Here is a 27569-nt window from a genome sequence, read left to right on the forward strand (position 1 = left end):
ATTCTTTCAGCTTTTGTTTACCTGAAAAAAAAAGACTTTATTTTACTTCCACTTTTCTTTTATAATTTATTTTTTCCCCCCCAAAGCCCCAGTAGATAGTTGTATGTCATAGCTGCACATCCTTCTAGTTGCTGTATGTGGGACGCGGCCTCAGCATGGGCGGAGAAGCGGTGCGTCAGTGCGCGCCCGGTATCCGAACCCGGGCCGCCAGCAGCAGAGCACGTGCACTTCACCGCTAAGCCACGGGGCCGGCCCCCACTTTTCAAAGATATCTTTCTAGGCAAGAATTCTATGTTAGCAGTTTGTTTTCTTTCAGTATTTCAAAGTTGCTGCCCTGGTTTCTGACTCGCATTGTGTCTGATGAGAAATCTGCTCTCTCCTTTATCTTTGTTCCTATACGTGTAATGCATCTTTTTTCTCTGGCTGCTTTCAATATTTTTAATTCATTCATACTTTTAAGCTATTTTTTAATGACACACCTTAGTTTATTTTCTTTCTGTTTCTTGTGTTTGGGTTTTATTGAGTTTTATAGACTCTAGGTCTATAGTTTTCACCAAATTTTGAAAATTTTTAACTATGACATTTTTTGGTCCCCTACCCTCCCCTTTCAGGAACTCCTATTAACATATTTTAGGTGGCTTAAAGTTTTCCTACATCTCACTGATACTCTTAATTTTTTTTCAGTCTGTTTTCCCTCTTGTGATTCATTTTGGCTAGTTTTACATTGCCAGGTATTCAGGTTCACTAAGTCTTTTCTTCCATCAAGTTTAATCTGCCATTAATCTCATTTAATGTATTTTTCCTCCTCAAAAATTGTAGTTTTATCTCTAAAAGTTCAATTTGAGTCTTTTTAAAATATTCCATTTCTCTACAAAACAAATATTCACCACTTCCTCTAGCTTTTTGAACACACGGAATTCAGTCATAATAACTGTTTTAATATTCCAGCCTGTGAGTTCTATCATCTACATCCTTTCTCGGTAACTTTCACTTCATTGATTTTTCTCCACATGACTTGTCATAAATTCCTGCCTCTTTGTATGCTTGGCAATTTTTTAATTAGATCTGGACCTTGTGTATTTCACATTGTTGGACACTGGATTTTTTTGGCTCCTTTACATATTTTTTTTTTCTTCTTTGGATTTTATTGCAGTCACATTGGTTTATAACATTGTATAAATTTCAGGTGTACATCATTATACTTCTATTTCTGCATAGATTACATCCTGTTCACCACCCAAATACTAATTACAATCCATCACCACACATATTTTTGAGCTTTGGTGTGGGACAAGATTAAAGTATTCGGAAACAGCTTGATTTTTTTGTGGCTTGCTTTTAAGTTTTTTTAGGTGGGACTGGAGGGGCAAGTAGTCTAGGATTAATTTTTCCCATTACTGAGGCAAATTTTTTTTAGGTTCTACATCAGATGCCTCCTGAATTTTGTAGTTTGTTCCTCTCACTGTTGGAAACAGCCAGAATCCCCAGTCCTGAGGAAGCCCTGAGCCCCAGCACCTAACCCTAACCCTAATCTAAGTCTATGGGAGCCCCTAACCCCAACCCTAACTCTAACCCTAACCCAAGTCTGTGGGAGCCCCTCTATCTTCTGAGTCATTCTGTCCTGGCCTCAGATATTTCCTTGCAGAGTATGTGTTAGTGAGCTCACTACTTGAGTGGGACCCTCTGCAGACCATAGCCTTCTCTCCACCTAGTTCCCTCACAGGAGCTGAGCAACATCAGCCCCCCTGCATGCCCAGCTCCCCCTGGGCTCCCACCCCTGCATCAAGGCCTGGAAACCCTCCAGGCAGAGACCTGGGTGTGATTGTAGGGCTTGGATCGTTGCTGTCTCATATTTCAGGGATCTTTGCGTTGTGTCCAAACGCTCAGTACCTTTGGAACTCTTGTTTCTCTTTTTTCTTTTTAAGTTATTTTCAAGGTGGGAGTGCAAAGCCAGTTCCCATTACTCCATCTTTGCCATCAATGGAAGTATTTTTGTTTATGCTAAAAAATTCTCACATTTGAGCTAATCATATCAATGTTCACCACATTACATTACAATTATTACAATAATAATAGTGTTTTATTAAGTCTCATTCTTATTCCAATGAGACTAACTTAAAAATAAATTCCTCGGTTAATTAAGAAGGAATCTGTTTAGAATAAACATTAACCAAAGTCAAATTTAAAAAAAAATTAATTTTTTAGTGTTCTTGAATATCTCCTGTGTCAAAATTCATGTTTTGAAAATTATATTTGTTCACAAAGCCTTTTGAGAAGTCATAGTTTTTACCTCTTTCCATAAGCCCTAACTGGATGAGGTCTGGACTGTCTCCTCTGCTTCTGTTGTAGGTGGCACGGCTACCAGACAGAGAGGCTTTCTGGGATGCATTCGGTCTTTGCAGTTGAATGGAAAGACCCTGGACCTTGAGGAAAGAGCCAAGGTCACCCCGGGAGTGGAGCCCGGCTGTCCAGGACATTGCAGCACCTATGGACACTTGTGTCACAATGGAGGACGATGCCAAGAGAAGCCCCATGGATTCTCCTGTGACTGTGAGCTCTCTGCATTCACGGGTCCCTTCTGCTCACACGGTGAGTGGGAACAAAGAACATGACCAGTACAAATGAATGGGCTTGTGTGGATATTTAAAAATCAAATTAAACCTTTTCCACGTAGCTATTTGATAAAAGTATTTCAGTTGCTGGGGCCGGCCCAGTGGTATATCAGTTAAGTTCACGTGTTCCGCTTCGGTGGCCCAGGGTTCACCAGTTTGGATCCTTGGGTGTGGACCTACTCACCGCTCATCAAGCCATGCTGAGGCGGCATCCCACATAGAAGAGCCACAGCTCTACAACTATGACACACAGCTATGTACTGGGGCTTTGGGGAGAAAAAAGAAAAAGAGGAAGATTGGCAACAGATGTTAGCGCAAGGCCAATCATCCTCAGAAAACAAAAAAGTATTTCAGTCACTAAACTCCTTTTGTAAATCACACTTTTACAGCCAATCTTATTTTATTAGAAAGAAATGTGACTCTGCTCTTGAAAAGTCAGTGCTTACTACTGTGAAATCCACTGTCAGTTCTGTGATTTTCTCGAAATACTGTCTGTGCATTCTAATTCTTTGTAGCTGGTGCCTATGTTCTGAGATAATATGTTATTAGAAATCTGCCCCATGTGGCCCTTGCTTATTTCAAAATCACTTTAGATGTCATTATTATTTAAAGTAATAGCTTCCAGTAGTACAGGAAGAATTTTCTTCCAAAAATACATTTTATTGGCATAATAAATACATTTCCCATTTATATTAAGGTGGCTAAAACAGAGCCACTTAAACATTTTGCTCTGGGGCTTGTTGATAATCTCTTGCTACAACAAAAATTATAGAATATTTTTCAGTCTCTCTCATTCTGAGAAGTCACAAGCCGTGTTTTGAAATTACAGAATGAGCTGATTGTAACATGGACATAATTCTTGGAATGTGCTTACAAGTTTTATACTTTCATAGGTATGCACAGAAAACAGCATCATCAAAATAAATTCCAATGCCTCCATTCACGAATCTCTGGGTGGTTGCATTTTGACCTTAAAAGCCCACTGGTTTTTGTGGTACAAACTTGGATACCATATTGGATCAGCTTTTGATTTTCACAAGAAATAATTGCCTATAAATGGTCAGAACACAATTATATAAGCTATATTCAAAGATAAACCTGTGATGGTAAATCAAGTCTTCTATCACCATTCCAAGACACTTTCCACCTATACAGGTGAAATTCAACTGGAAACGTCTAGTCATGTTGACGGAGTGAAGTGGTCACACAAACCCTCCCTCTGAGGGTCCCAGAGCAGCAGAACAGCTGTAATTGAGGGAGATAGAACATTGGAAGTAAAGAAACCACAGAATGAATGAGTCCCCAAATTTGAATGTGACCTCTACCCGAATCCTTGGCTGACTCCCAAGTTATACAGACTCTGGAAGCCCTCTAGAGGCAGGCACAATGGCAGAGAGATGAGCAGATGCACACCGTGGAGAGACAGGATTAAAGTTGGGGTGCGGGCATGGTAACAACCCACTGAACAAACAAACGATAACAACCACAAAAACAGAAACAATAAGAACCGACAGAATTAAGAACATTTACAGTGGGTTATCTACAATGTCCAGTTTTCAATAAAACGTACTAACCATGTAAAAAATCAAGAAATTTTGTTCTATACTCAGGGAAAAAATGCAGTTAATAAGAATTAACTCTGAGTAGGTCCATTTTTTGGTTTCAGCCTACAAAGACATTGAGTAGTTATTACAATATATTCAAAGAAAATAAAATTGAGAGAAACAAAGAAAATTGACCATAAATAAATAAACATATGGAACTTCAACAGAGCAATGAAAATCATATAAAAAACCAATGGAAATATTAGAGCTGAAAAATACAATTACTGAAATTTAAAAAATAATTATATATTGCTTAGATGGGCTCAACAGAAGAAAGAATCAGTGAACTTGATGATAGGATATTAAAAATCACCCATCTGAAGAATAGAAAGAAAAATTGAAGAAATTTTGAATAGTCTCAGAGTCTTCTGTGACAATATCAATAATTAAATACCAGTTCTAAACAACCCATGAGTCAAGGAAGAACTCATAAATAAAACTAAAATATATATGTATTCTAATTGAAAATAAATTACACCATATATCCATAGGGATACCTAAAATTAACACTTAATTTTTTATAACTTAAAAATGTGCATATTATTTCAGACATTTCTGCATACTTTGGAACTGGGTCCTCAGTGACATACAATTTTCATGAATATTATCCATTAAGTACAAACTCCAGCCCCCAGGCTGCTTCATTCCATGGGGACATGACATTAACCAGAGAGATGATCACGTTCAGCTTCCAAACAGCACAAACCCCGAGCCTGCTGCTCTATGTGGACTCCTTCTACAAGGAATACCTTTCAGTTATCCTTGCCAAAGATGGTGAGTCTCATTTCAGTGTTAGAAAAGTACATTGTATCATTAGAACTGTAAAGTTTTTAGTGTTTAAGTTTCTCAAACTACAAACAAGAAAAAAGTTGCATGCTCTCCAAATGTCGTTTTGTTTGTATTTGCTTTATTTTCCAGGACTATAAAAATATTGTTGCAAAGGCACCATTTCAGTAATTATATTAAGATTCTTTCTTCTGGAAAACTTTTTATACATTTGCATATCTCAGGTATACAGGAATTTTATTACCGCTGGAAGCTCTTTATTAGAAGTATAAGGTGTCTAGTTACATGTGGAAAATATTTCCTCCTCTTTCTAAGCAAAAGGCCAAAGAATTAGGTGGGTGGTAATGCAGTAAGGCCATGCAGAAATGACGGTCCACAGGTGCAGATGACCAGAGTTCTTACTCTGTCCATGGTCCTGAAGTGAATCCGCCCGTAGGCACTCGAAGACGGAAAGTACAATTACAAGAGCCAGCCAGCTCCCATGTGTCCATGGTGGGGAAATAAGGCGGGGCTTTGGGCATTGTAAGTGGCAAGTCAGGGCACTAATTCTGTATCTGGAAAAACTTGCAAAACTTTCTGGCTAACAGAGGTTTAGCACAGCCCATTATGACAGAGCATGAGGGTGCATCTTTGTGGGGCAACTCAAGCTGAGCTGGATGTGGATAAGCGGGGATCTCATGTCCTGGAAAAAGCGTATCACTATATTTCATTTCTGCATTTCCTGGTTATGGATGCAGATTTTAGAAATAAAACCTCTGGTCTGTGAATAAACAAACCAACATTCTGCCAATCATTTCAAATATGGCCCTGGGGAATTTGACATCCGAAGAATATATAGAAATGTTAAGTAGGAGTATTTAACCTTTGTTTAGATTTAGGTAGGAGTATTTTATTGACACATTTGAAGGTACCATAGGAAGTGCAGCAATTGACTCCTCAGCCAGTAAAGAAGCAAGGAGAGCTAATTCTAGTGGTGCATTTGGTTGAGTTCATTTCCAACTGATCAGCGTTTAAAATCTGACCCATCAATAATGGGAATTATCTTCCATGTTCCCTTGGACCTCCAATACCATTGGCTGCACAACAATTCCCAGGACCTATTGTACTTTATTTTTATTGTTCAACTTTCAGAATTTTGGAAATACCTTCAAAGATGACAAAACTAAAAAGAGCAGGAAATAGTTTCAGTATTTCACAAACCCTCAGCTTCAGCGTTTCTTAACATTCTTTTTGCAAAGATGAAGTGGAATTTAGATTCTAGGATGTGTTCAGTTCAGGTGTTTTCCTTTAGAGAATTGAGGATCGTAGGAAAGAGAGGTCTTATTAATGACAGCTCTGGTCTTGACTGTGAAATGGCATGATTAGAGTGGGAGATGGGTCCAGGTGTGACACTAAAAAAGCGTGATTGTTCCAGGGAACGTGATGATTAAGAAGAAAACGGTGCCTCCTAATGAACTGCGTCGAGTAGATTCAAACGGCTAAGTGCTGTTCCTGGAAACAAGTCAATAATAATAACTCTCTGGAGTACAGAAAGGCAGTTTTAAAACCATTCTGTTGTTTAAAAAATGTTATTTTTTCTACTTTAGGGAGTTTGCAGATTAGGTACAAGTTAGATCTACATCAAGATCCCGATGTTTTTAACTTTAATTTCAAGAACATGGCTGATGGGTATCTTCACCACGTGAAGATTAGCAGAGAGGAAGGCGTGGTCTTTGTCGAGGTAACAGTGTATTCAAACAATAAAGTCATAATTCCCCAGCATGTGTCACCTAAAGCAATATTTTGATAATGAAGAATAATACAACAAGTTCCTTTTGTCTATGCTATTCTTTCATGTGCTGTGCACAAGAAATCTATTTGGTCTGGTATTTTTCTTTATTTGTTCAGTAATGGGAATCTGCCAAATACAGTGTAAAATTTTGACTACTTAAATTTTCCCTCATTTATTTTAATTTACTTACTAGGGAAATGTTGTCTATTTTATCATGGTGAATTACAGGCAGAATTATTTTTTAATGATTGTTCAATGAGAATCCACAAGAGTGCAAATGTTATGACAATTTAAAGAGATGATTTATATAAATTATGATTAAAATTTGCATAACTAACAAAATAGACTTGAGTCGTAGAGTAAGTGAAATTATGTACTGTCAATACTTTTGCAGAAAAAATATTGGCATATTTGCTCTCTACAGGGAATAGCATACTTTGGCTTCACTCTTCAGGTTTTATTTTGAAATAGGTAAAAGCTTTGGGCTTGAACAGCCTTTTACATCTTTTGTGTGGGTTCTAATGATTCGAGATCATCCCTATTGTGTCAGGAAGTAATAAGAACTATGCAGAAAAATCTGGGAGAGTTCGGGAGGGGATGTGGGTGAAGGGTATCTGAGACACTGTGACGTTGGTCATGAACTAGTATTCTGTTGAAGGTATGAGCTTCTTACAATGAGCCTCTTCCATCATGGGCAGCAGTAGGTTCTTTTTCTTGTGATCATTGTTGTCTCATTGCCTCCCTGTGCTTCCTGCCCTGTTACTGACAAATGACACACGTGTTGCTGTTTGCTTCTCATGGGGCAGGTGGACCAGAAAGCCCGGAGACAAGTGAGTCTGTCCTCGGGCACGGAATTCAACGCTGTCAAATCCCTTGTGCTGGGCAAGATTTTAGGCAAGTAGACGCAGAGCCCCCCACCCCTTACCCCTACCTTGCATCACAATGTCATGCCACTAACACAAAAACAAGTTATTTGTTTTATTTTCATTACACCATTTGTGCCAATCAAGGCAGAAGGCACACTGTGGTCTGAGTGTGCCCATAATCATGAGAAACACACTGCTCACAGGATGAGCAAGTGCACTCCACTAGAGAGTGCCACTCCCTCTCCCTTCTTCAGCATCGGCACCAGCGATTTTCCTACCTCAGAGAACAACAGTGACCAAAACAGACACAAGACTCACAGAGCACAGGTTAAACAGCTGCAGATCCAGAATCCTCACCAGGATGACGTTTGGAAGGGGGCCTGGAAAGACCACGTGTCTGTTGTCCATCACTCAGGACAGCACCCTGGGTGGGGGCACCTTCCTGCTTTGCTGCCGTGTACAAGACGGTTCTGTGCCCGGCCACCACATCTGCAAATCAAACTACACGGTTCAATCTGTTCACACCCATGAGTCACCACCGGTCACAGCGTGAACATAAATGCAGATCCCAGGCATCCTAGGATCAAATATGCATGCGTTTATTTCTCCTTGTCTCCAAGTATTAAAGTAAAAGCAGGTAAATCTTAGAAGGGCTTGCTTTTTAGTTATAAATAAACTATAAACTCCATGGATTTTCACATGTAACTTTGGGGAGAAGGCTCTTGAAGTTTGTTGCATATTATTGCTCTTGTTTTGGTACTAATGGGATGTACTTTATCCAAGGTAATGATTTTTTAATCTTTTCATTTATTGTACCTATGAGTTCTTACTCATATATAAGCTCAAAATCCAAAGCATGTGCGTGTAGACACATGAGAGGATGATAAAAATATAAACCATTGGAAGCGATGATAGCTAGGTTTTTAAATCTGCTTATGTTAATATATTTTCAAACATTATGTCGAGCATTAAAAGTATGCATGCCCGTTCTTCAGTCAACATGGAAAATGTTATGAATTGTAATGTTCTACCAGGTTGCTACACTGAATAGAAGAAAAATAATATATGAAAAGCACTACTTTTTTATTGCAAGTTTAATTGAAAATTCAAAGTGAATCATATAATGTATATATATATATGTAATTTCTTTCAGTTAAACTTGCAATATATAAGAAAGCAAATTATATATATATATATATATAATTTACTTTCAGGATAAATATGCAAGTAATAACAAAGTTGATTTAAAATGGCGATTCTGCTTTAGAAAAATGATTTAATGTTTGATTAAAACTCCGACGATTTTGTAACAGATAACAGATGGCACGTTAAGCCCTGTTGCGTGATTGTGAGTTTTACCTCTAGTCCACACGTGGAGAAACAATGACTCGGCGCTCCCACAAGAAAACAGCAGCAGCAACAAGGACAAAGCAGCTGTTTTGAATTCAAACCCGCAGTTCAGCATCAGCGAACGGCGACCCCTCGTGTCAGAGCCTCTGCCGCTGGAGGAGAAACCCTCTGGGGCAGACTCAGCTGCCCCATCTTGTCCTCCATTAAGCTCTGCCCTTGGTCCCAACTGGGAGTCAGTGTTTCTGTCTGAGCACAGTGTATAGTTGGGGATCTCAGAGATGTCCAAGTTCTGCAACCTGTGGCAAGGCTGCATGTCTCTTGAATCCATGCATTCCGAGGACGGAGGGATGGACACACTGTTTTTCCAGTGAGCTGGCCAATTATTCATTGAGAGAACACATATTGATTACGTGCCTCTGTTCAATAAATTACACCAGGTGCTATAGCAGATGTGGTACAAAAATACACAAATTCTGTCCCCAAAGACTCCACAGTCTCAGCTCAAAGATGAAACATGCACATAAATAGTTTAACAAAGTCAAAAAGCATTAATCATTATTTAAAAACTTTGACATGAAAATATTTTTAAAAATACAACATGTTCAAATGAGATGTCAACGTTATTGATGAGAAGGCACTGTGCGGGAATGTGCAGTGTATTGTGTAACAAACTGACATAGTGGGCTGCATCATACGAAGTGTAATGAATGAATAAAAATGCAATCATAAAGGGCCAGCCCGGTGGCATAGTGGTTAAGTTTGCATGCTCCACTTTGGCGGCCCAGAGTTCTAGGGTTAAGATCCTGGGCATGGACCGATGCACTGTTCATCAAGCCATGCCATGGCAGGCGTGCCACATATAAAATAGAGGAATATGGGCACAGATGTTAGCTCAGGGCCAATCTTCCTCACCAAAAAAAAAAAAAAAGAAAAAAAATGCAATCATAAAATTAATTAATATACATAATTCCCTTCAATTAAGTGAGTAAAGAGCATTAGGATGGAATTGAATGTATTGATGTATCTATTGAAGAACTGTATATTCATTTGTTTATTACTCAGACTCTAGAAGAAGGCTGAAATTCAAGTTGAGCAGTACATTTTATAGCTGAAGCAATTGGGATTCATGAAATTTTAGATGAAAATTCATTTACCACATGCATGGGGCATGGATTTTGACCAAGGTCTAATGACACTTCCACGTTGTGACAGTTTTAAGATTCGTCTTGCCATAAGCCTAATAAAACTTCCAAACCATTTTGTAACCCCAGGAAAACTGCAACTTCATGCTCCGGGTTAGAGCAGTGCATGAAATCCCTTGTCACCCATGCGTCCAAGGTCTGCTCAGAAGGGAGTTCCTTGTCCCCAGAGGTGCAGTCAACACTGAGGTTAGCAGCCAGCTTTTCTCCCTGGAAGTCCAGTGGTTCATGTTTCATCCTTCAGCCAACACTGTGTGAGCATCACCAGGTGGATTTTAGAGGCAGAGTCTCCCCATCCAGGAGAGCACAGCCTCCCTCCTGGAGCCCTCATGCAGGGGGTGTGGCCAGGGGTGACCCGAGTCATCAGAGTGTAAGCTTAGGGGCTTCAGACAGAACTGTCCAGAGTCCTCACTGATTCAGATAGGTGTTTAAATGTTACCACTCTGAGGGGTCTCCCTTGATGATGCCTGTTATGGTTATGTTTTCTCAGATTCCATACAATCATTTCAGAGTAAGATACTTTCAAATGTAAATTCTTGAGAAATCAGATTTTCTAGCTTTGACTATGATCAAGAGTATGTTCCTGAAATATGTGAGCTTTTAAAGCACTCTCCCTTAATCAGAGAGTTGCAGCTTCTTGTTAAGTTTGGTGATGCTGAGGAATTCTACATAACCAGGACTCTGTCAATTCTGAATTTTATGTGCTACCAAACAAATAGAGGAGCAAAAAGTAAATTCTAACAAATAAACAAATGACAACTCTTCTGAAGTGAGGGGGATATTCCTGGGGTTAGAGTTGAAGCAATAAGAAAGAAACCATGGTCTACAAAGGTCACAGCACAGAATGGTCATGCTCTAGCCCGCGGACGCTCCAGGTAAGCAGAGGGGCCTCCATCAGAGGGTGTGTGGCAGGGTGCCAGGGCTCCAGCTGTGAGGGGCTCAGAGTCCAGCACCTGACTCCGCCCTCTCAGGTGTCTGTGGGAAGACGTCCCGCAGCCTGGATCCCTATTGCTGGACACAACTCTTATCAGTGCCCATTTAGCTCATTTAGAAGAAACGCCATAGAGAGGAGAGATACAGGAATGTGGAGCATTTCCGGATGGATCTGAAACTGTGTGCTGTGGACAGGAGGGATCAAAGATGTCAGCGTACCCGTTAACATCTCCCGGTGTTTTTCGGGCTCCTCATCCTAACAGGGAGTGCTGGGCAGGAACTCTGGGTCAGCCACACGGACCGCTACCTGCTGGTTGTGGGGCTATCGGCCAGTTCCCTACCTGCTCTGTACTCACTCACCTAAACTGAGATAATGGTGGGAACCACACCTCACAGGGTGGTGATGAGAAGAAAATGAACACTCAGAACAGTAATATGTATTAGCTAAATTTTCACAATATAAGTAAAAATAGGCTAGATTATTTCTAAGATTCCCCTCAAATATAAAATTCTTAGGTCCTACAATATAAGCAATTAGCCATTAAAAGCCACTTGAGATAACAGATATCTTGAGGTCTTCAAAATTATACGTCAGAGACTGTCTGCTGACTATCCCTGGAGTTTTATGGCTCTAAGTTAAAGATAATCCATTGTCTCCATTTCATTCTATGCCCATTAGGACATTTGTATTCCTTGAACCTTTTAAGTATCACATATGTAGAGAAAAGTGCAACATTCTTAATGCACAGCTGGAAGAATTCTGATAAGGAGAACACAGTTAAACCAAGAAGAGAACACAACCCCAGAACACGACCAGGTCCCCCCGCCAATGACAGCCCTCTCTCAAATTCCCAGCAGCACAGACACGGCAGGCTGTTTCCAAACTTCACACGGGAGGATCCTACAGTACGTGCTCTTCAGCGTCTTTCTTTCTTTCCACTGTCAATACTTGTGAGATGAACGAGTCACTTTTTGGGTGAGCTTTGATTATTTTATTGAGGAGAAACACAGGAAACCCAGCAAAGTCTCCCACAGGCTCTGCCTTTGCTGTCCATCTGCCCCAGAAGTGCCCTAGTGCACAGAGGCGATGCTCTTCACGCAAGTGTCAATATCCTGGCACCTGATTTTTCTCTTAGCACTTTCGTTAAAAGATTTATTCTTCAAAAGAGCAGAAGCTGTTCCTTTCATGGAACACACAATCCACACTAATTGATAAATAGACAAAACTACCTAAAAATCTAAACGAGTAGAGAGTTTTTATAACGAGATTTCAGAAATTTGATTTTATTCTCAAGAGTTAGAAACAGTAGAAAGATTTTTTTCTTAAGAGAGAAAGATTCAAAAATAGTAATGTTTTCACTTGAAATAACCTAACCAGTTCTACTGAAAGTCAAGAAACAGATGAAACGTGTCCTTAGCCCCATGGTCATTCCACCACTCCACTCTTCCAGGCGATCACCCCAAACCCCTCTCGCATCCCATCCCTGTGCACCTTCCCCATTTCATCCCGTCATGAGCCTGATCTCTCAAGAGAGCAAAAGACATTGAAGGACAGACACCGATGAAGCTGCGAGCACTAGCACGTGCAGCCCTCCTCCACGTTTCTCCAAGTACGTATGTCTTACAAAACATGTACAGATATACAGATGTGCAAATACGTATCCATTAATGACGAAAAGAGGTTTAAGCTAAAGAAAGCATTAGTGGTGCAACTCCAGGCATCAACAGGGAAGACACCCATTTTGGCCTCTTTCCAGCACAATCATTAGGTCAGCCTGGCCAGCAAGCAGGTGGGGACGGGGCGAGTCAGCTCCTGTGGGCATCTCCCCCTGGACTGGAGGGAACCTAGCGGAGCACGGAGAAGCCACTGGGGCAGAACTTGCCCCCTGGGGTCACTGGAGAAGGCCTGTCTGTGGATCCTGGGCCCCCGTGGTGCACACGTTCTGTCTCCAAGGATCTGGGCACAATCTAAGAGTCGGGCAGAGGGGTCTGAGGATATCCCTCAGTGACACTGCAGCCAGAGGGGACATGTGCTAGAGTAGCGGCCACATTCCAGGAAAAACAACCCCACACCCAAGGGACTCATAGTGAGAGGGAGGAGAATATCCACCACAGTCCCTACAAAACAAAGCTGTCAGAGGGACAGGCGAAAGAACATGAGATTTGAGGAAAGTAGTAGAAGAACTTGTAGGAACTGCAGCTGAAGAGTCAGCAGATGTACCAAAGGAGAAGAGTCCTGGCTGACGCTGGATTAGAGTGCCCGAAAATGTATGAAACCACATTGAAAACCTGAGAGCACAACGTGCATGTGGAGGAGGATCCAGGCGGAGGAAGGCCAGCTGGAACCACAGGAGGGCAGAGAACTGCCAAGCAGCGGCAGAGCATTTCCTAAGCTGAAGCAAACCCCAGTGTACTGGCCCCAGGCGTCCCTGAGGTCCGCATGGCCCAGTCAGGTCGGATAAAATGTATGACCTGCAATCATAGAGAAAGCCAGACATGCTTCCGGGTGCAAACAAGTTACAAAGACCAGAGCATTAGGCTGGCGCCACTCTCCCTTGCAGCATTGGAGCAGGATGCTCTGAGGGGACCAAGAAGTTTCCCTTCAGACCCTCAGAAGGAACTGCTCTGATCCGTCAACACAAATGAAAGCCCAGAGCAGAGAAGATGAGGAGAGGGCGCAGCGTGAGTGGGGGGACCTATCGTCCCTTTAGGGACAAACACACCCTTACACCCGCAGTTCATCTAAATGTATAATGATAACCTGCTTGGAAACACGAACTATACACACTAAATAAAGATGCTGAAGTGTTCTTTGCGCCCCACTAATGCTCCCTACTAACCACACCCCACTAACCGCGCCCCACTAAGGCGCCCCACTACTATGCCCACTACCACACCCCACTAACCGCGCCCCACTAAGGCGCCCCACTACTATGCCCACTACCACACCCCACTAACCGCGCCCCACTAGGCGCCCCACTACTACGCCCACTACCACACCCCACTAACCGCGTCCCACTAAGGTGCCCCACTAACAGCGCTCTCCCTCCCGCAGAGCCCAGCGGCCACGTGGACGCGGAGACGGCGCGGGCGGGCGCGCGGGGCTTCTCCGGCTGCCTCTCCGCGGTGCAGTTCGAGCGCGTGGCCCCGCTGAAGGCTGCGCTGCGCCCTGGGCGCCCTGGGCTCGCGTCCGTGCAGGGGCCGGTGGCGGCGTCGGACTGTGGAGCCAGCCCCGGGGACGGCGCCACGCGGGAGCGCACGCATGTGCGGGCAGGTGGGCGCGGCGCGGGCCGGTAGGCGCCTACCTCGAGGGCCCCATGACATGGAGACCCAGGTGTCTGGCGGGCCTAGATTCTGACAGTGGCTCCCGAAATCTCAACCTTCATCTCCCTTGGCCAATTATTTTCAGTATTCTTACTACAAGCTGACGATTCGAAAGTCAAAACAACATAAACTAATTTTATGGGAAAATTCTTCTCTGATTTATCATTGTGGATTTCTCACCGCTCCTCACTCTCCTTTCTCCCCCTGTAGGACATTCCGGAACGGTGGATGAGGGGAAGCCCATAGCTGACGCGACCAGGGGAGACTCCGCAGTGATTGGAGGTGACTAGAGGGGGTCCTGCCGATAACTGGGCGTGCGGGCGGGTGGAGATGGAGACAGATGATCTAACAAGGCCCGTCCGCCGTGACCGACGGCCCAAAGACGTGGTCCCCAGAGCTGCCGCCCCGCCCCCACTGTTTCAGCTGCCCAGACTGTTCAGAAGATCTCAGTGTCTTCAGACAGTAAGTGAAGATGAAGTTAGTCTTGACCATCACCAGTCTTGCCATGAAACCAACCCAGAATTAAAGAGACAAACTTCCTGTGTGGCTCCTACAATCCTGGAGGTGTCCTCTGGCCCGACTGCCCTGGCCAGTAGGGAGGTGACCGTCAATTTATATGCAAAGCCAGCTTCTTGCTTTATTGCAAACTAGAACAGATCTCGATATTGGGGTTGGATGAAATACCTCTCTCTCTGTCTCTAAAGCGAAGATTTCTAGTGAGACATTGAAATAATTATAATCTCTCTATTGTGTTTTCCAAGATGAGACAAAATATATATCAGCCGATGAACACTGACTGAGGTGCAGGCTGTTCCCTCTTCCTGCTAGATGCAGCAGCACGTCCTCATTGCCTTCTTGCAGCTGCGGGTAGAGTCAGCCTGTCCAAACACTGTTTTATGGGCTCAGCTTGCTGCAGGCTCTGCCCAGCCCAGCATGTGCCCACAGCACATGTTCTGAATTAGACCAGTCAAAGCTCGGCGTCTGTGGGCCTCCAACTGCCTGCACAGGGACGGCGAGCTCTGTTTCCATGGCTGTCTCAGTGGTACCTGTGTTTTCTGATGTTCAGTAATGGAAAGATACATCAACGCCTGTGTTAACGACCATTAAATGTATGTAACTGGTAAATGACGTTTTACACTTGTTTATTAATCCTGCAACTTCCATTTGACATTTGATTTCCACCGGTGAGATAGCTTGAGCAAACATTTTCCTATGATAGAGCTCAGTGTTTTTCAGACTCGGACCTGCATAAGTATCACTGAAAAGCTTTATGAATCATCGATTTCTCCCACCTGGAGATTTTGATGAAATTTGTCTAAGGTTCACCAAGGTTGAGAACCACAGGCGTTGGTTTTAATCATCAAAACATTTTCAAGGGGAGACCTCCAATTGCTTGGATTCCATAAATTTCCACATTTGATATATTTCTACAATAAATTTACTGACAGAGACCATTCACATTTTGCTATAGATCACTACACCATACCCAAGTTATTTAAAAACAATTTCATTAAAATGTGTACAATTTATTTTCCTTAACAAAAGTACTGAAAACTTTGGGAAGGTACGATGCATTCCATACTTTTGAATTAATCTGAGCCTGTCTGCTTCCCCACATGGGCAGTGTTTGTGGTCTGAGACATACGTCTGTTTACTTCAGGAGGCATTAAATGAATCCTATTGTAATTTGATTGTAAAGGCACAAAATGGAGCAGTCCGTACGAGGCTGGTAGAACTCAAATGTTATGATACAACCTGACCTAGAAACCCCTGAAACTTCGATGCCCCGGTTTATAACAGAATATGGGCTTGGCCAAGGCAGAAAATGATCTTATTTGGGCTGAGAGCAGTGAAGCCAACCTGGCGGGCACTTGGACACAGTGTTACGGTTTATGTTCTGACGCTGCGTTCCCTCCCCTCCCTCACCAGGTGTCATAGCCGTAGCAGTGTTTGTCCTGCTGTGCGTTGCTGCCATAGCCATCCGCCTTTACCAGCAGAAGACCTTGTACACAATCAAGGAGGGGAAACCACCAGAGAACGAAGGCCGTGCAGTGGCCGGGCTCAGGTGTGAGCTCAGCCTGCAGAGTGCGGTCTGTGGGAACCAGAAGGAGTACTTCTTCTGAGTGGGAGCCAGGATGGACACATCCTCACTGCAGGCTGACTTTCTCCTACGCCCGGGGCTCCCGATGGTCAGAAATCCCCTTTGCAAATGCAACAGGTTGTGACACAATCGTGCTGGGCAAATCCTGCCTCATGGAGTGTCCAATGGCATTATCCCTTAGCTGTCGTTTGAGTCACTGCATTTTATGTCACCATGAATTTGATATGGTCATAATCCATGTTAGTTCTGATGCTCTAATGTGCTTTTAAACTGAATTTTAACTTGCTTAGCCGCTGCGGTTTTCAAAGGGAAACTTGCTCTGAGCCATCTGTCTCTGGCGGACCTGAGGCTGCATTTCATGATCACAGAACTGAACGTCCTTCTCAACCACCTCTGTTGAATCTTCGTGTCTTCTGTGAGCCATAGCCACGTGGCCAAAAATAAACAGCCTTTCTTGCCTTTCGCTTTGCTCATTGATGCCATGCCCCACTCATCTGTCGGGGTTTCATTGCTGGTTTGTTTGCATTGCCTTGATTTAATTTTTCCTGCAGATGCTCACGGTGACTTTGGATACTTCCAACACTAGGTGCCCATTTTCGGCAGTGGAGGTAACGGCGCTCAGATGGTGCAGAGCGAACTGTACATGTTTTACTTTTTTCCTTCATCTTATGTCATCAAGGTCTGTGATTGTCTTTTGGCAGTGTCCCAACTAATGTTGATTTCACAAAGGTTTTTTTTTTTTTGATTAAAATTGAAGAGCAGATAGAACCACAAATTCTCAATACTGAAAACGTATTTTTTTTGCATCTGCAATACCTGAATGATACGTAATAGTAAATTTATTTCCCTAAACTCTTGGTGATTTGTCAGTTTTCTTTGTCATGGTAAATTCTTCTGTTTCTTTGCCGTTTGTTGGCTTGGATTTCCCCTAAAGGTCTCCCCAACTTTTCTTTGCTCTCCTGAGACTGTATTCCATGGAGCATCTTTCTCACATATTAGAGAGCAAGTTACTCTGCGAATCACATTTCCTTTTCTAAAGTTTGAACTGTTTCCGGCACAAACTCCCACGTGCTTGGCCAACTGGTCACAAAAATCCTACACATGTTGACTATGAGATACAGCCACGCCCCAACCTGAACAGCCAGAACAACCCTGAAATCCGTTGTTCTTGTCTCAACTCCAGGATGTGGAGGTTCATGTCTCAGAGCTCCCAAAACCAGTGGGACCTTCTTGGGGAGCAGACCAGGAGAGCAACAGGGGACAGATGATTCCAAGGAAACTGTCTGGTCATTAATTTTGGAGCCCCAATAAAACCATCACAGGAAGCCTGCAGTTGGGTCCCATAGAACTAATTAACAGAAGATGCGCTCCATGCACCCACTCACCCCAGGCCCGCGTGTAGGGCTCCTGGAGCGTGTCCACATCGGGAAGGAGAAGAAATGCCTGACCTCCATGTTGCTGTTTCCTGTCGATTTCACCTACTTTTCTGTGTCTTTTTCCACATTACCTTTGTCTTAATTTGTCTGTTAAAAATTGCTATCCTTTCTTATATGCTAGCACTTGTTGATTTTTTTTTCCTATAAATCTAAGGTTCTCAACTAATACAGTCACTTTAGAAGGACAAATCTTAGTGAATGGTGCACACATAGCCCCATCTGTAACATCGAGAGAGAGATGGTAAGTTGGACAATGCAGAGCTGGGTGCAGACGTGGTGACCTCCTGGCAGTGTTTACAAGTGAGGGGGACTCATGGGTGCCCGATGTCTCAAGAGGACGTACAGGGGGCCACATGCCACCACTGCTCATCTTCTGCACGAAAGCCCATCGATGCATCACGTGCCCTCACTGTCCTGTCGATTTGTAAAGTTTACCTTCTTGTTTGTTAATAAAACAAGACTTTTAAAATGAAGTGAGGAATATATTTTAAGGTAATTTATATAACACTTTACAGTTATGAAATTAGAGTTTTTCAAAGAGTGAAACAGTGTAGCTGTGTGCACTCTGTACTGGTGTGTATTTCTTCGCACATCATGGACTGTCCTGGGATTGTTATTGTTTGCAAATTGATGCTGCAGTTACCATGTTATTTTTTTAATTTTAAATGGCTCAAATAGAAAGTGAGAGGAAAATGATAACTGTTTACTGATGGCTACAGTAAAAGTAATCTGTGATTGTAAGGACTAATGGTAGTCTAACTATCAGTCAACCATCGGTGGTGCCCTCAACACTGGATGTGTTGTCTGTCATGTGCGTCTCCTCCCTAGAGCTTGGTGGGGCTGCCCTGAAATCCTGGAGTGCTGGCAGGAAGAATTTAGTGCACCCATAAGAGTTAAAAGGCAAGAATACTCAACTGTTTCTCTTTTCAAATTGAAACGAACCATGTAAGCAGCGTATAATCAGCCTCTTCATTTGGGAAGCCTGAGCTCTTCTTTCCTCAGCCACTCCCTCTCCGGTAGGAATCAGAACATTGCACGTCACAGCTGTCTTGCCTCTAATGTTGCCACTTGACTCCCAGAAGCAGTGTCACGAGACTGCTGGGACACCCCCCCCCCCAGGGCTCGGCTCCAGCGCTGGGTCCTCGCCCCTGCCTCATGCAAGATACAAAAATGGCTTGATGGGGAAATAAGATCCTTTGAATGTCTTTCACAGGGGTGCGTGGTCCTTCCTAGGACACAGAGCCACAGAGTAGAAGAGGTTATGGACTTGGGAAGAGTTTAGATTTTGTTTTTAGTAATCTGACTTGTCAATTTACCAATGAGGAAACCACAGGCTTGTGAATGGATTTCCCCCGGTGCTGGCGCTCACGAATGGAAAGGCTTGACTGAGTCACCAGCCCACCCTCTCCATCACCACGTGGCCAGTGCACATGCTTCCGTGCTGTTAGTCCCAGAATATTATTTGAAGAGAAGAAAAACCTGAAGGATCTCATCTTGTTTTTCTAAATCAACCTATAATTATACATCTGCTTCCACATCTTTTCTTATTGAACATCAACTTTCTGTGATGGATTGTTGATGGGTCACTGACATACATATATATATCAGATTATTCTGAAATCTAAATATCAGTTAGGTTTGATTGCACAACCAGGTCATCAAATTATATTCAAAATGGGGAAAGATGGAATGGATTTGCCGTAAATCAAAGCATGCTGTTGGATGCTGGGTTTTTTGATCCATGGGCCAACACATGTCCCCAAACATTTAGATGCCTCCTGGCTTCTTGCTTTCTCATTGGATGATGGAGCGTGTAAGCAAGAAACAAGTGCAGAGTCTGTCCTTCCGTCGGTGTGTTGGAGACATGCATGTGAGCAATTGTGCACACGTGTGTGAGTAATATGTGAGCACGTGTATGAGTAATAAGGAAAGAGTGAAGGACGGAAGAGGGGGTTTGAAGTGACTAAGCTACTGGAGCCCACGGGCATTTCAAATTCTGGGTCATTAAGGGCACAGTTCACTTTGCACATAATTGACTGTCTTAGCTGAATAAAAATAGTATTAGTGATAGAATCTTAGCTTATAAACCACACATGAAAATGATAGATTCTTAGCCTACAAAACCACAAGCGTCCACTGGGTCTTAAGACATGGGGTTTGGCAGAATGACAGCCAGGTTCCTGGGACCCTGGGACCCTGGGTCCCTGCATCTTGTCTGGAATGTGGAGGTCCCTAAGAGGAGAGTCCCATGAGCTTCTTGTCATGAGCACTGTGGGAGCCAGCTCAGGACAGGGGAACTGGACTGTCCTTGTCCTGAATAAAGGGTTTTCTTCATCCAACATCTCCTGGGAGGCACTTTACCCAACTCCGCTTGTCACCAACGAGGCGCCTCGAGAAACTCAAAGGTGGGTTTGGAAACAATTAACTGTTTTTCCAAGTTGTTTCTTTTCCTTTTTTGTGTTAAGGAGATGTAAACATCAACCACCCTGAAACTGACCAAGCCTCTCCACCCATGACCTTTGCCTTATTTTTAATACAAAGATCTCTCCAGGAGGAGCTTAGGCCTCATGTGGAAGCATGTTCTCCAGCTGAGCCTGTGCAAGCAAATACCCGCCTCTCCCTTTTGACACATTCCCCAACCAAATAAAAGTTCCTGCTTCCCTTTGTTCGGGGACGCCATGACTTTGGAAATGATTCCTCCTGGTCTCCTATTTGTTGCAAATACACTTTACTTTGTAGGACAACTTCCACTGGCGTAGAGTCTTATTTAACTCACCAGGAGGCAAGCCTACTTGGTTTGGTAACATACTTTACTGAACAAATACCAAACATCTTCTCCATTTCTTGTTGTTTCTGTAGGGTGCTCTCTGTGTTGAGTCCCACCCCCTGTCTTGCTGTCAGGGCGACCAGAGGCCTCTGATTCTGGAAAACTCAGGGACAGGGGCCCCATTTGTCTTGTTTCCTGTTTGCATCTCCAGACGCCTAGTGGGGAAGCGAACCCTCTGACCCCCATCTGAAGCATCCCCTCAGCATCTCTCACAGGCACTTGTCTCATTTCTATTTTATTTGATCTTATTTTTTTTATCTTTGTGAGTTTTTTTAAACCAAATTGCTGTCAATATAGTGGGCTTTTAAAGATGAATGGAAGTTAAAATCCAAGCTTTTCGTTTTTCTTTTTTTTTGTTTGGTGAGGAAGCTTGGCCCTGACCTAACATCTGTTGCCAATCTTCCTCTTTTTTGCTGAGGAAGATTGGCCCTGGGCTAACATCCGTGCCCATCTTCCTCTAGTTTTTTGTATGTGGGATGCCACCACAGCATATCTTGATGAGTGGTACATCTGTCCACGCCCAGGATTCAAACCTGCAAACCCCGGGCAGCCAAAGTGGAGCATGTGAACTTAACCACTACACCACTGGGCCGGCCCCTAAGTTTTTCCATGTTTAACTCAAAGTCCCCTACCTGACATTTTCTGATTTTTAAAAAATGTATGCTTCCTCACATGAAATCTTGTGATGCTGTATGCCTCTGTATTCTAGGGGAGTTAAAAGCAGAATGTGCAGCCCATGTCTTCACGTAAGCTGCAGCACTTTCTATAATGACAGGGATTCATGCAGAGAACACAGTGGTGCCTGAGCTTCTCCATGGGGTCTCCAAGGAAGGACTGGTGAGAAGTGAGCAGTGGTGGCTGCCTCCTCCCCATTCTTTGCTCCTAGAGGAGATGGAGAGCAATCTGAGGGGGCGTGCTCCATGCTAGCAGGCAGCATCAATATTGTTTTCTATAAATTAGGAGAATAACCATTATTCTGAACAGACACTGAATTATTACTACTCATTACACCAAGCTCATCACATTAGCAATCCAGCTAGCTGAGTCTGTGATGATATTGTTACCCAGGACTAGATAACTGATACAGTATGTCAGGTGTTTGCACATATTTGCCAAAATTGTCTTATACAAATGTGTTTGAAATATCCAGAAAAAATGTGGGGCTCATTTATAAAATAACCCAGGTCCAAAAAATGCAGCGCAGGCTGCTGTGACACATCCTGTGAGCATCAAGGTAAGGACATCACAGACAAGTGAGGAAATGGGAGGGCATCCCAGTCCTGTGTCCTGAAGAACAGTGCCCAGAGCCTGACCCTACCATAGAGGGGGACTGAGCAACAAAGAGGCATTTTGGAAAGAAAAATATTCTAAGAAACAAAAAAAGTCTCAGAAGCTTTAGTGCCCTAGAATTTTCAGGATGAATTCAAAACTGTGATTCTGGGTTAATTAGACCAAAGCAATTAGCAACAGCAAAAGGATGAATGTGCGGGACCCTGTGCACAATTTAAGATGTGTATAGACCCTGTTCACAATTTAAAATGTGCAAAGACCCTGTACGCAATTTAAGATGTGCAAAGCATAGGAGAATAAGGAGGAAATCAGAGTTAAATTGAATTGTGCTCAAAAGCAGCTGAAGTGCATTGAAGAACATTTTATATGGAAACATTCCTTCAATTTTTCATGCTATAATAGGGTTCTTCCTTTAGCAACATGCAGAACTTAAAAATCTCTGAGTGGGTAAATCGTGAATGTGACTTTTTGTCATTTCTGTCCCAGAAACCGAGGGGTTTGGTCTTGTGACCATCTGTGTCCCATCCATAGACTGTCTGGGTCACGCACTGTCACCGTAGCTGGGCGGTCAGTGGACCCTCAATCTGAAACAAGCTAGACTCTGGTCAAGGAGGCCCTAACAAGCGTTTCCTAAACCCATTTGGGGATAGCTAGTTACTACTCAACTGTGTCCATACTGAATTTGACGTCGCCAATGACTATCTTGATTTTCCTCCCTTTGGGAGTAAACTTCAAGTTTCCTATAGTATTTTGTGAATGTTTCAGTTTATTTATTTATTTTTTTTCCTTTCTTTCTTTTTTTTTTTTATTTATTTTCCCCCCCAAAGCCCCAATAGATAGTTGTATGTCATAGCTGCACATTCTTCTAGTTGCTGTATGTGGGACACAGCCTCAGCATGGCCGGAGAAGCAGTGCGTCTGTGGGCACCCGGGATCCGAACCCGGGCCGCCAGCAGTGGAGCGTGTGCACTTAACCGCTAAGCCATGGGGCTGGCCCATGAATGTTTCAGTTTAAAATGCTGCTTTTCTGTAAATGCAAAGGACTGGTATCTACTGGGAACTATCAGCAGAAGTGCATGCAGTTCTCAGGTAACAGGTGTTATACACAACACCCTCTTCTCAGATTCATCCCAGCAGGGACCTCACTGAGGAGAGGAACAGACCGCTTTCCCCAGAGCTTCCCTGAGCCCCTGGGCATGAGGACAGCAGGGCATCAAAGCCAACAGTCGAAGATTAAAGGGATCTTCTTGTGCTATTTGAAAAATGACAGTTTTTATAATTACACGTAAGATCATATTTCCCTCCTAATAGCATCACTTACTTTACTCTCCTGAAAATGGCCACAGGTGTATGAGTCGACTGTAAATGGTCTGGGTTGTTCACAAGAAGCCACATGGGGCTGGCTTCAGGACTCAAAACGCATTTGCCATAAATGTAAATTCGTCAGATTATGAAATATGTAAAAGAGGAGCATTGATGTGGAAAACACGTGAAAAGAGTTGTGAACAGCCAAACTGTTGAAGAGGGTCAACAGGTACCCATAAGTGCAAATCTTCGGTGTAAGTATATAATACAACACTTTTAAAAAACATTTCAGTACTAAAACAATTAAACTTGAGTTATTTTATGGCTTTGAGTCCTTAGGCTTTCTCTGAGATTTCCTTAATCGGGCACTGGTAGACAGGTTAATTAATAATCATAAATGAGCCCCTGAAAGCAGCTTGTAAAATTCAGAATTTAAGTGCAGTGGATGCTCCGTCCACAGTTATTATTTTCTAACGTGCATCGAGTGTGTGGCTGTTGATGCCACGCCCTGGGAAAACAAATGTGCTGTGCTATGCTTAATATGTGCTGTAAAGGTTTGGTTTGCTGGTTTTTCTTTCTTGTTTTAAACTCCCTGTGGTTGTCCCCTTGGTACCAGGAAATAGCTCTGGAGTAGACACACTCAACAACCGCCAGCATCCCCATGTCGACCCCCAAATTCCAGAGTGGAGTTTCATCCAGGCTGGGCCACCTGGGTGCTGAGATTTCCCCTCCTCATCAGGAGAATGATACTAAAGCAGGACTTCATCTCAGGGGGAATTGCAGAGTCTGGGCCCCCCAGAGGCTGAGGAGCACAGGGTGAGGTGTCCCTCGGCCTCATCTCACTTACCTGCTGAGCCTGAGCAGGAGGATGGTGGCTCCTAGATGACAAGTGTGGGTTAGTTCAAATGTAATCATTTTAACTCCAATTGCTCTTCCGATATGGCACCTGGAGGAAATCAGCACGGCCCCCGACAGCTGGCATGCCGGTAGTGTCCAGAAGTGCTTTTTCTTCTATACCAATTTCATTGCAACACCAGATGATATCTCTGGGAATGGTGAGGTGCCTCCAAAAATCCCCTCCTTCACAAAAGCAATTAGAACACTGACAATAGAGTAAAAGTTAACTTTCTCAAAACTTTGGAAATTAATCAAGGTATACAATAATCTGAGGAGAGTTTGTTGAAGAACTGAGTTAGTAACCAAAAAAACCTTCCCAGGATGGGACGGCTCGCCTATGAATTCTACCAACACCTGAAGAAGAACTAAAGTCAATCCTTCACAAACTCTTCCAAAAATAGAAACAAGGGAACACTTTGCAATCATTCTGTGAGGCTACTATTAGTCTGATACTAAAACAGAAAGGGCATTGTAAGAAAAGACCAATGTAACCTTCATGAATATATGAATATAGATGTAAATATATGAAAAAATATAGAGGGAGATAGGTAGATACCCCCTTAGCAAAATACTAGCTAACCAAACCAGCAGCATATAAACAAAGATTTATCCCAGGAATGCAAAGTTGTGTCAACATATGAAAATAAATCAGTGTAAACTACCATATTTATATAAAAAAAAGACAAAACCCAGAGATCATCTCAACAGAAGCAGGAAGATCATTTGACAAAATCCAACACACTTTCCTGAAAAACTCAACACTAGGGACTCCCTAGTGATGCGGGGCCCAGCCGGCCTGGGTGAGGGTGCCCCTTGTGGAGCAGGAGCCTCTGCAGGGTCTTCTGGCCTCACAGGGCACACGCCCAGCTCTGCCGTGCCCCCGGCCTCTGTCTCTGTCCTTTCCCGTCTGCAGCACAGCTCAGGCGCTTGTTTCTACATCTCTGCTGGGCGTCCACTTTCCCATCCCCCATGTCTGTCTTTCGTAGGCAAAGCAATATCACCTGCAGGCCCCCTGCTCATCCCCGGGCACCCCCAGTGGCAGCTCTGGCCTCCACCTCCCAGGACCCTCCGTGCTCAGGACAGCTGGGTGAGCGGGCCCCCTGCTGCCTGATTCTCAGACCACCCCAGTGCCATGCTGGCCCGTCTGGGTCCCCTAGAAGCAGGCACCATAATGGGGTCAGACTTGAAGATTCTACAGGGGAAGCACCCCCAAGAGAAGCAGAGGGAGCCAGAGGAAGGGCAGGGTGGGCCCGTGAAGGAGAAAGCAAGGACGGAGAGCAGGACCCTCAGACCCAGCACGGCTCAGACGAAGCCCAACCAAGTCTTCAAGGGGTCCCCAAGCTCAAGTGGCCCAACAGAGGATCCCCTGAACCACAGGGAAAGGCCTGCCCCAGTGTCCCCACTGTGCTCACTTGCTGTTAGGGAGCAGCCCTCAGGCCCCAGAGCAGATGTAGGACAGAGGAGCTGAGGGACACGGCCCTCTAGAAATGGCCGAGGGACGGTTTCAGGAGAACAAGCTGGGGTCACCGTCCAGGAGTCTGATGAGTTTGGTTCCTACTTTTGTTCTGCGGGAAGACAGAACTAGGTTCTAACTCACACTGGGTTTGCTGTTCAGTCAGTCACCGGGCAGGGGAGCCCTTGGAAAGCTGATGGTTTAGCCAAATGCATTGTCTGGTTGGGCCGCATGATGTCTCCTTGTGAGGGTGGTATTGGTTGGGGCAGCTCTGGAGAATCCTCTCCAGAGGGGTGATGTCCCCTTCAGGGACGCATCCGTTTTGCAGCAGGCACCCCTCTCCCAGTTACTCAGTCAGCACTAGCCTGGGTGCTGCTGGGGGGGCTTTGCAGATGCAATTCAAGTCTCTAATGAGTCAAGTATTTTAACCCAAAAGGAAGCCAACCCTGGTGGGCCACTTAACCAGTGGAAAGCCTGCAAAAGAGAAGGTAGGCCTGAAATGCTGGGTCTACTGTTGCTCTGCGGAACCTTCCCTCCTGGCTGCCTGCTCCACGGACCTGGGACCTGCTTAGCAAGCCCCACAACTGTATGAGCCGCCTCCTTGTCCTAAATCAACAAACACTCCTGCGCCTGGCTTTGCTTCTGTGTGAGCTGATGCTGCAGGTGGTGTGAATACGTTGAGGCTGTATTTACAGAATTCTCCAAACAGAATTCTCCAGAATTGCCCCATTTGCTCCCAGCAAAGTTTAAAACTAAGATCTTAGTCTCTTTACACATGGGTGATTTGGGGCTATTTCTTTTCTAGATGGAATTAACTTCGCTTCCCGCTCTTTTCTGGTGACGAAGACAGAGACTGCATCTGAAGGGTCTGCTTCAGGAATCGCTGGCCCATTTTGTTGCCTCCTCAGCCCTACCCTCCCCACGACCCTATTTACATTCAAACTTTAACAACTAATTTTTGTTAATTGCTAATAATGTAACAATTATCTTCACTTCAAATTTAATATCCTTTCTCCTAAATATGAGGACCGCACCTCTGGTTTGCTGGTAGATCGGCTCCCAATTCCAGTGTTCATTGAGCTGAAACAGGTACTGCATTTTCCAGAAACCTGGGAATTGAGCCCAGGTTCTGCTCATGTATTGTAAATAAGGGTCTTCACCTGGGGGTCTGAAAACAATCCTTAAAATTCAATGGCGAGCAATAGGATACTGTTGTTTTACTATTGTCAAGAAGTTCAGGCTCCAGCTTCAAGAATTCTTCCCAAAGCAGTCTTTGAATCCCCATAAATATGTGTTAAAATCTATATTGCTTCTGACTTTTAATCCAGAATCTGATTTAGAAACTACTGCTTGATAAATGGCTCATGTTATAGATCTCGTAAGATAAGGTAGTCAGATGTTATATACACTAACCCTTCACATTAACATGCAGCTAGAAAGAAATAAGATGAGATTCTGCATCAGTAACAATTGAGGCCAAGTTCCTCTTGTTTCACAGCCACTGAACCCTGCATGCAGCTGGGACACTTACAGAACACACATCTCAGATGAGCGGTCACTAAACCACAGGATCTTCAGAACTAACAGGGCACATTGATTATAGCAAAGATACTCATCATTTTTTACTGACTCTCTCATTTCCGAATGTTATGCATTAGGAGGCCTGTGCTGGCCCAGGATGCCGGATGACCTTCTCGTTCTGAAGACAGCCTGGCTCGGGGCATTGCTGATCCTTAAGGGACATAGTGCCTGGGGACCCCTTAAATTTTCAGGGGATGGTCACAGGGACGTGGCCCATGGTGCTGAATGTCTGAAG

General features: G+C 43.8%; 1 protein-coding gene across 2 annotated transcripts in view; it reads left to right on the forward strand.

The window, feature by feature from the left end:
* The window catches only part of LOC101390058 (contactin-associated protein-like 4), a 166777-nt gene extending 149375 nt beyond the window's left edge, over window positions 1–17402 (forward strand). The window contains exons 18-24 of one of the 2 annotated variants that reach the window (XM_087424542.1): window positions 2350–2589; window positions 4766–4990; window positions 6589–6722; window positions 7580–7667; window positions 14177–14395; window positions 14656–14727; window positions 16375–17402. In XM_087424542.1, coding sequence (XP_087280668.1) covers window positions 2350–2589; window positions 4766–4990; window positions 6589–6722; window positions 7580–7667; window positions 14177–14395; window positions 14656–14727; window positions 16375–16568 — 1172 coding nt within the window. In that variant the 3' untranslated portion in view covers window positions 16569–17402. Of the gene's footprint in view, window positions 1–2349; window positions 2590–4765; window positions 4991–6588; window positions 6723–7579; window positions 7691–14176; window positions 14396–14655; window positions 14728–16374 lie in introns of those variants that run through there. The other variant, XM_087424541.1, reaches the window with a different exon arrangement.
* The last annotated feature ends 10167 nt before the right edge of the window (window positions 17403–27569 follow it).

Source organism: Ceratotherium simum, chromosome 37, assembly GCF_057802395.1.
Source record: "Ceratotherium simum simum isolate JZ-2026a chromosome 37, ASM5780239v1, whole genome shotgun sequence".
Classification (NCBI taxonomy): Eukaryota; Metazoa; Chordata; class Mammalia; order Perissodactyla; family Rhinocerotidae; genus Ceratotherium; species Ceratotherium simum.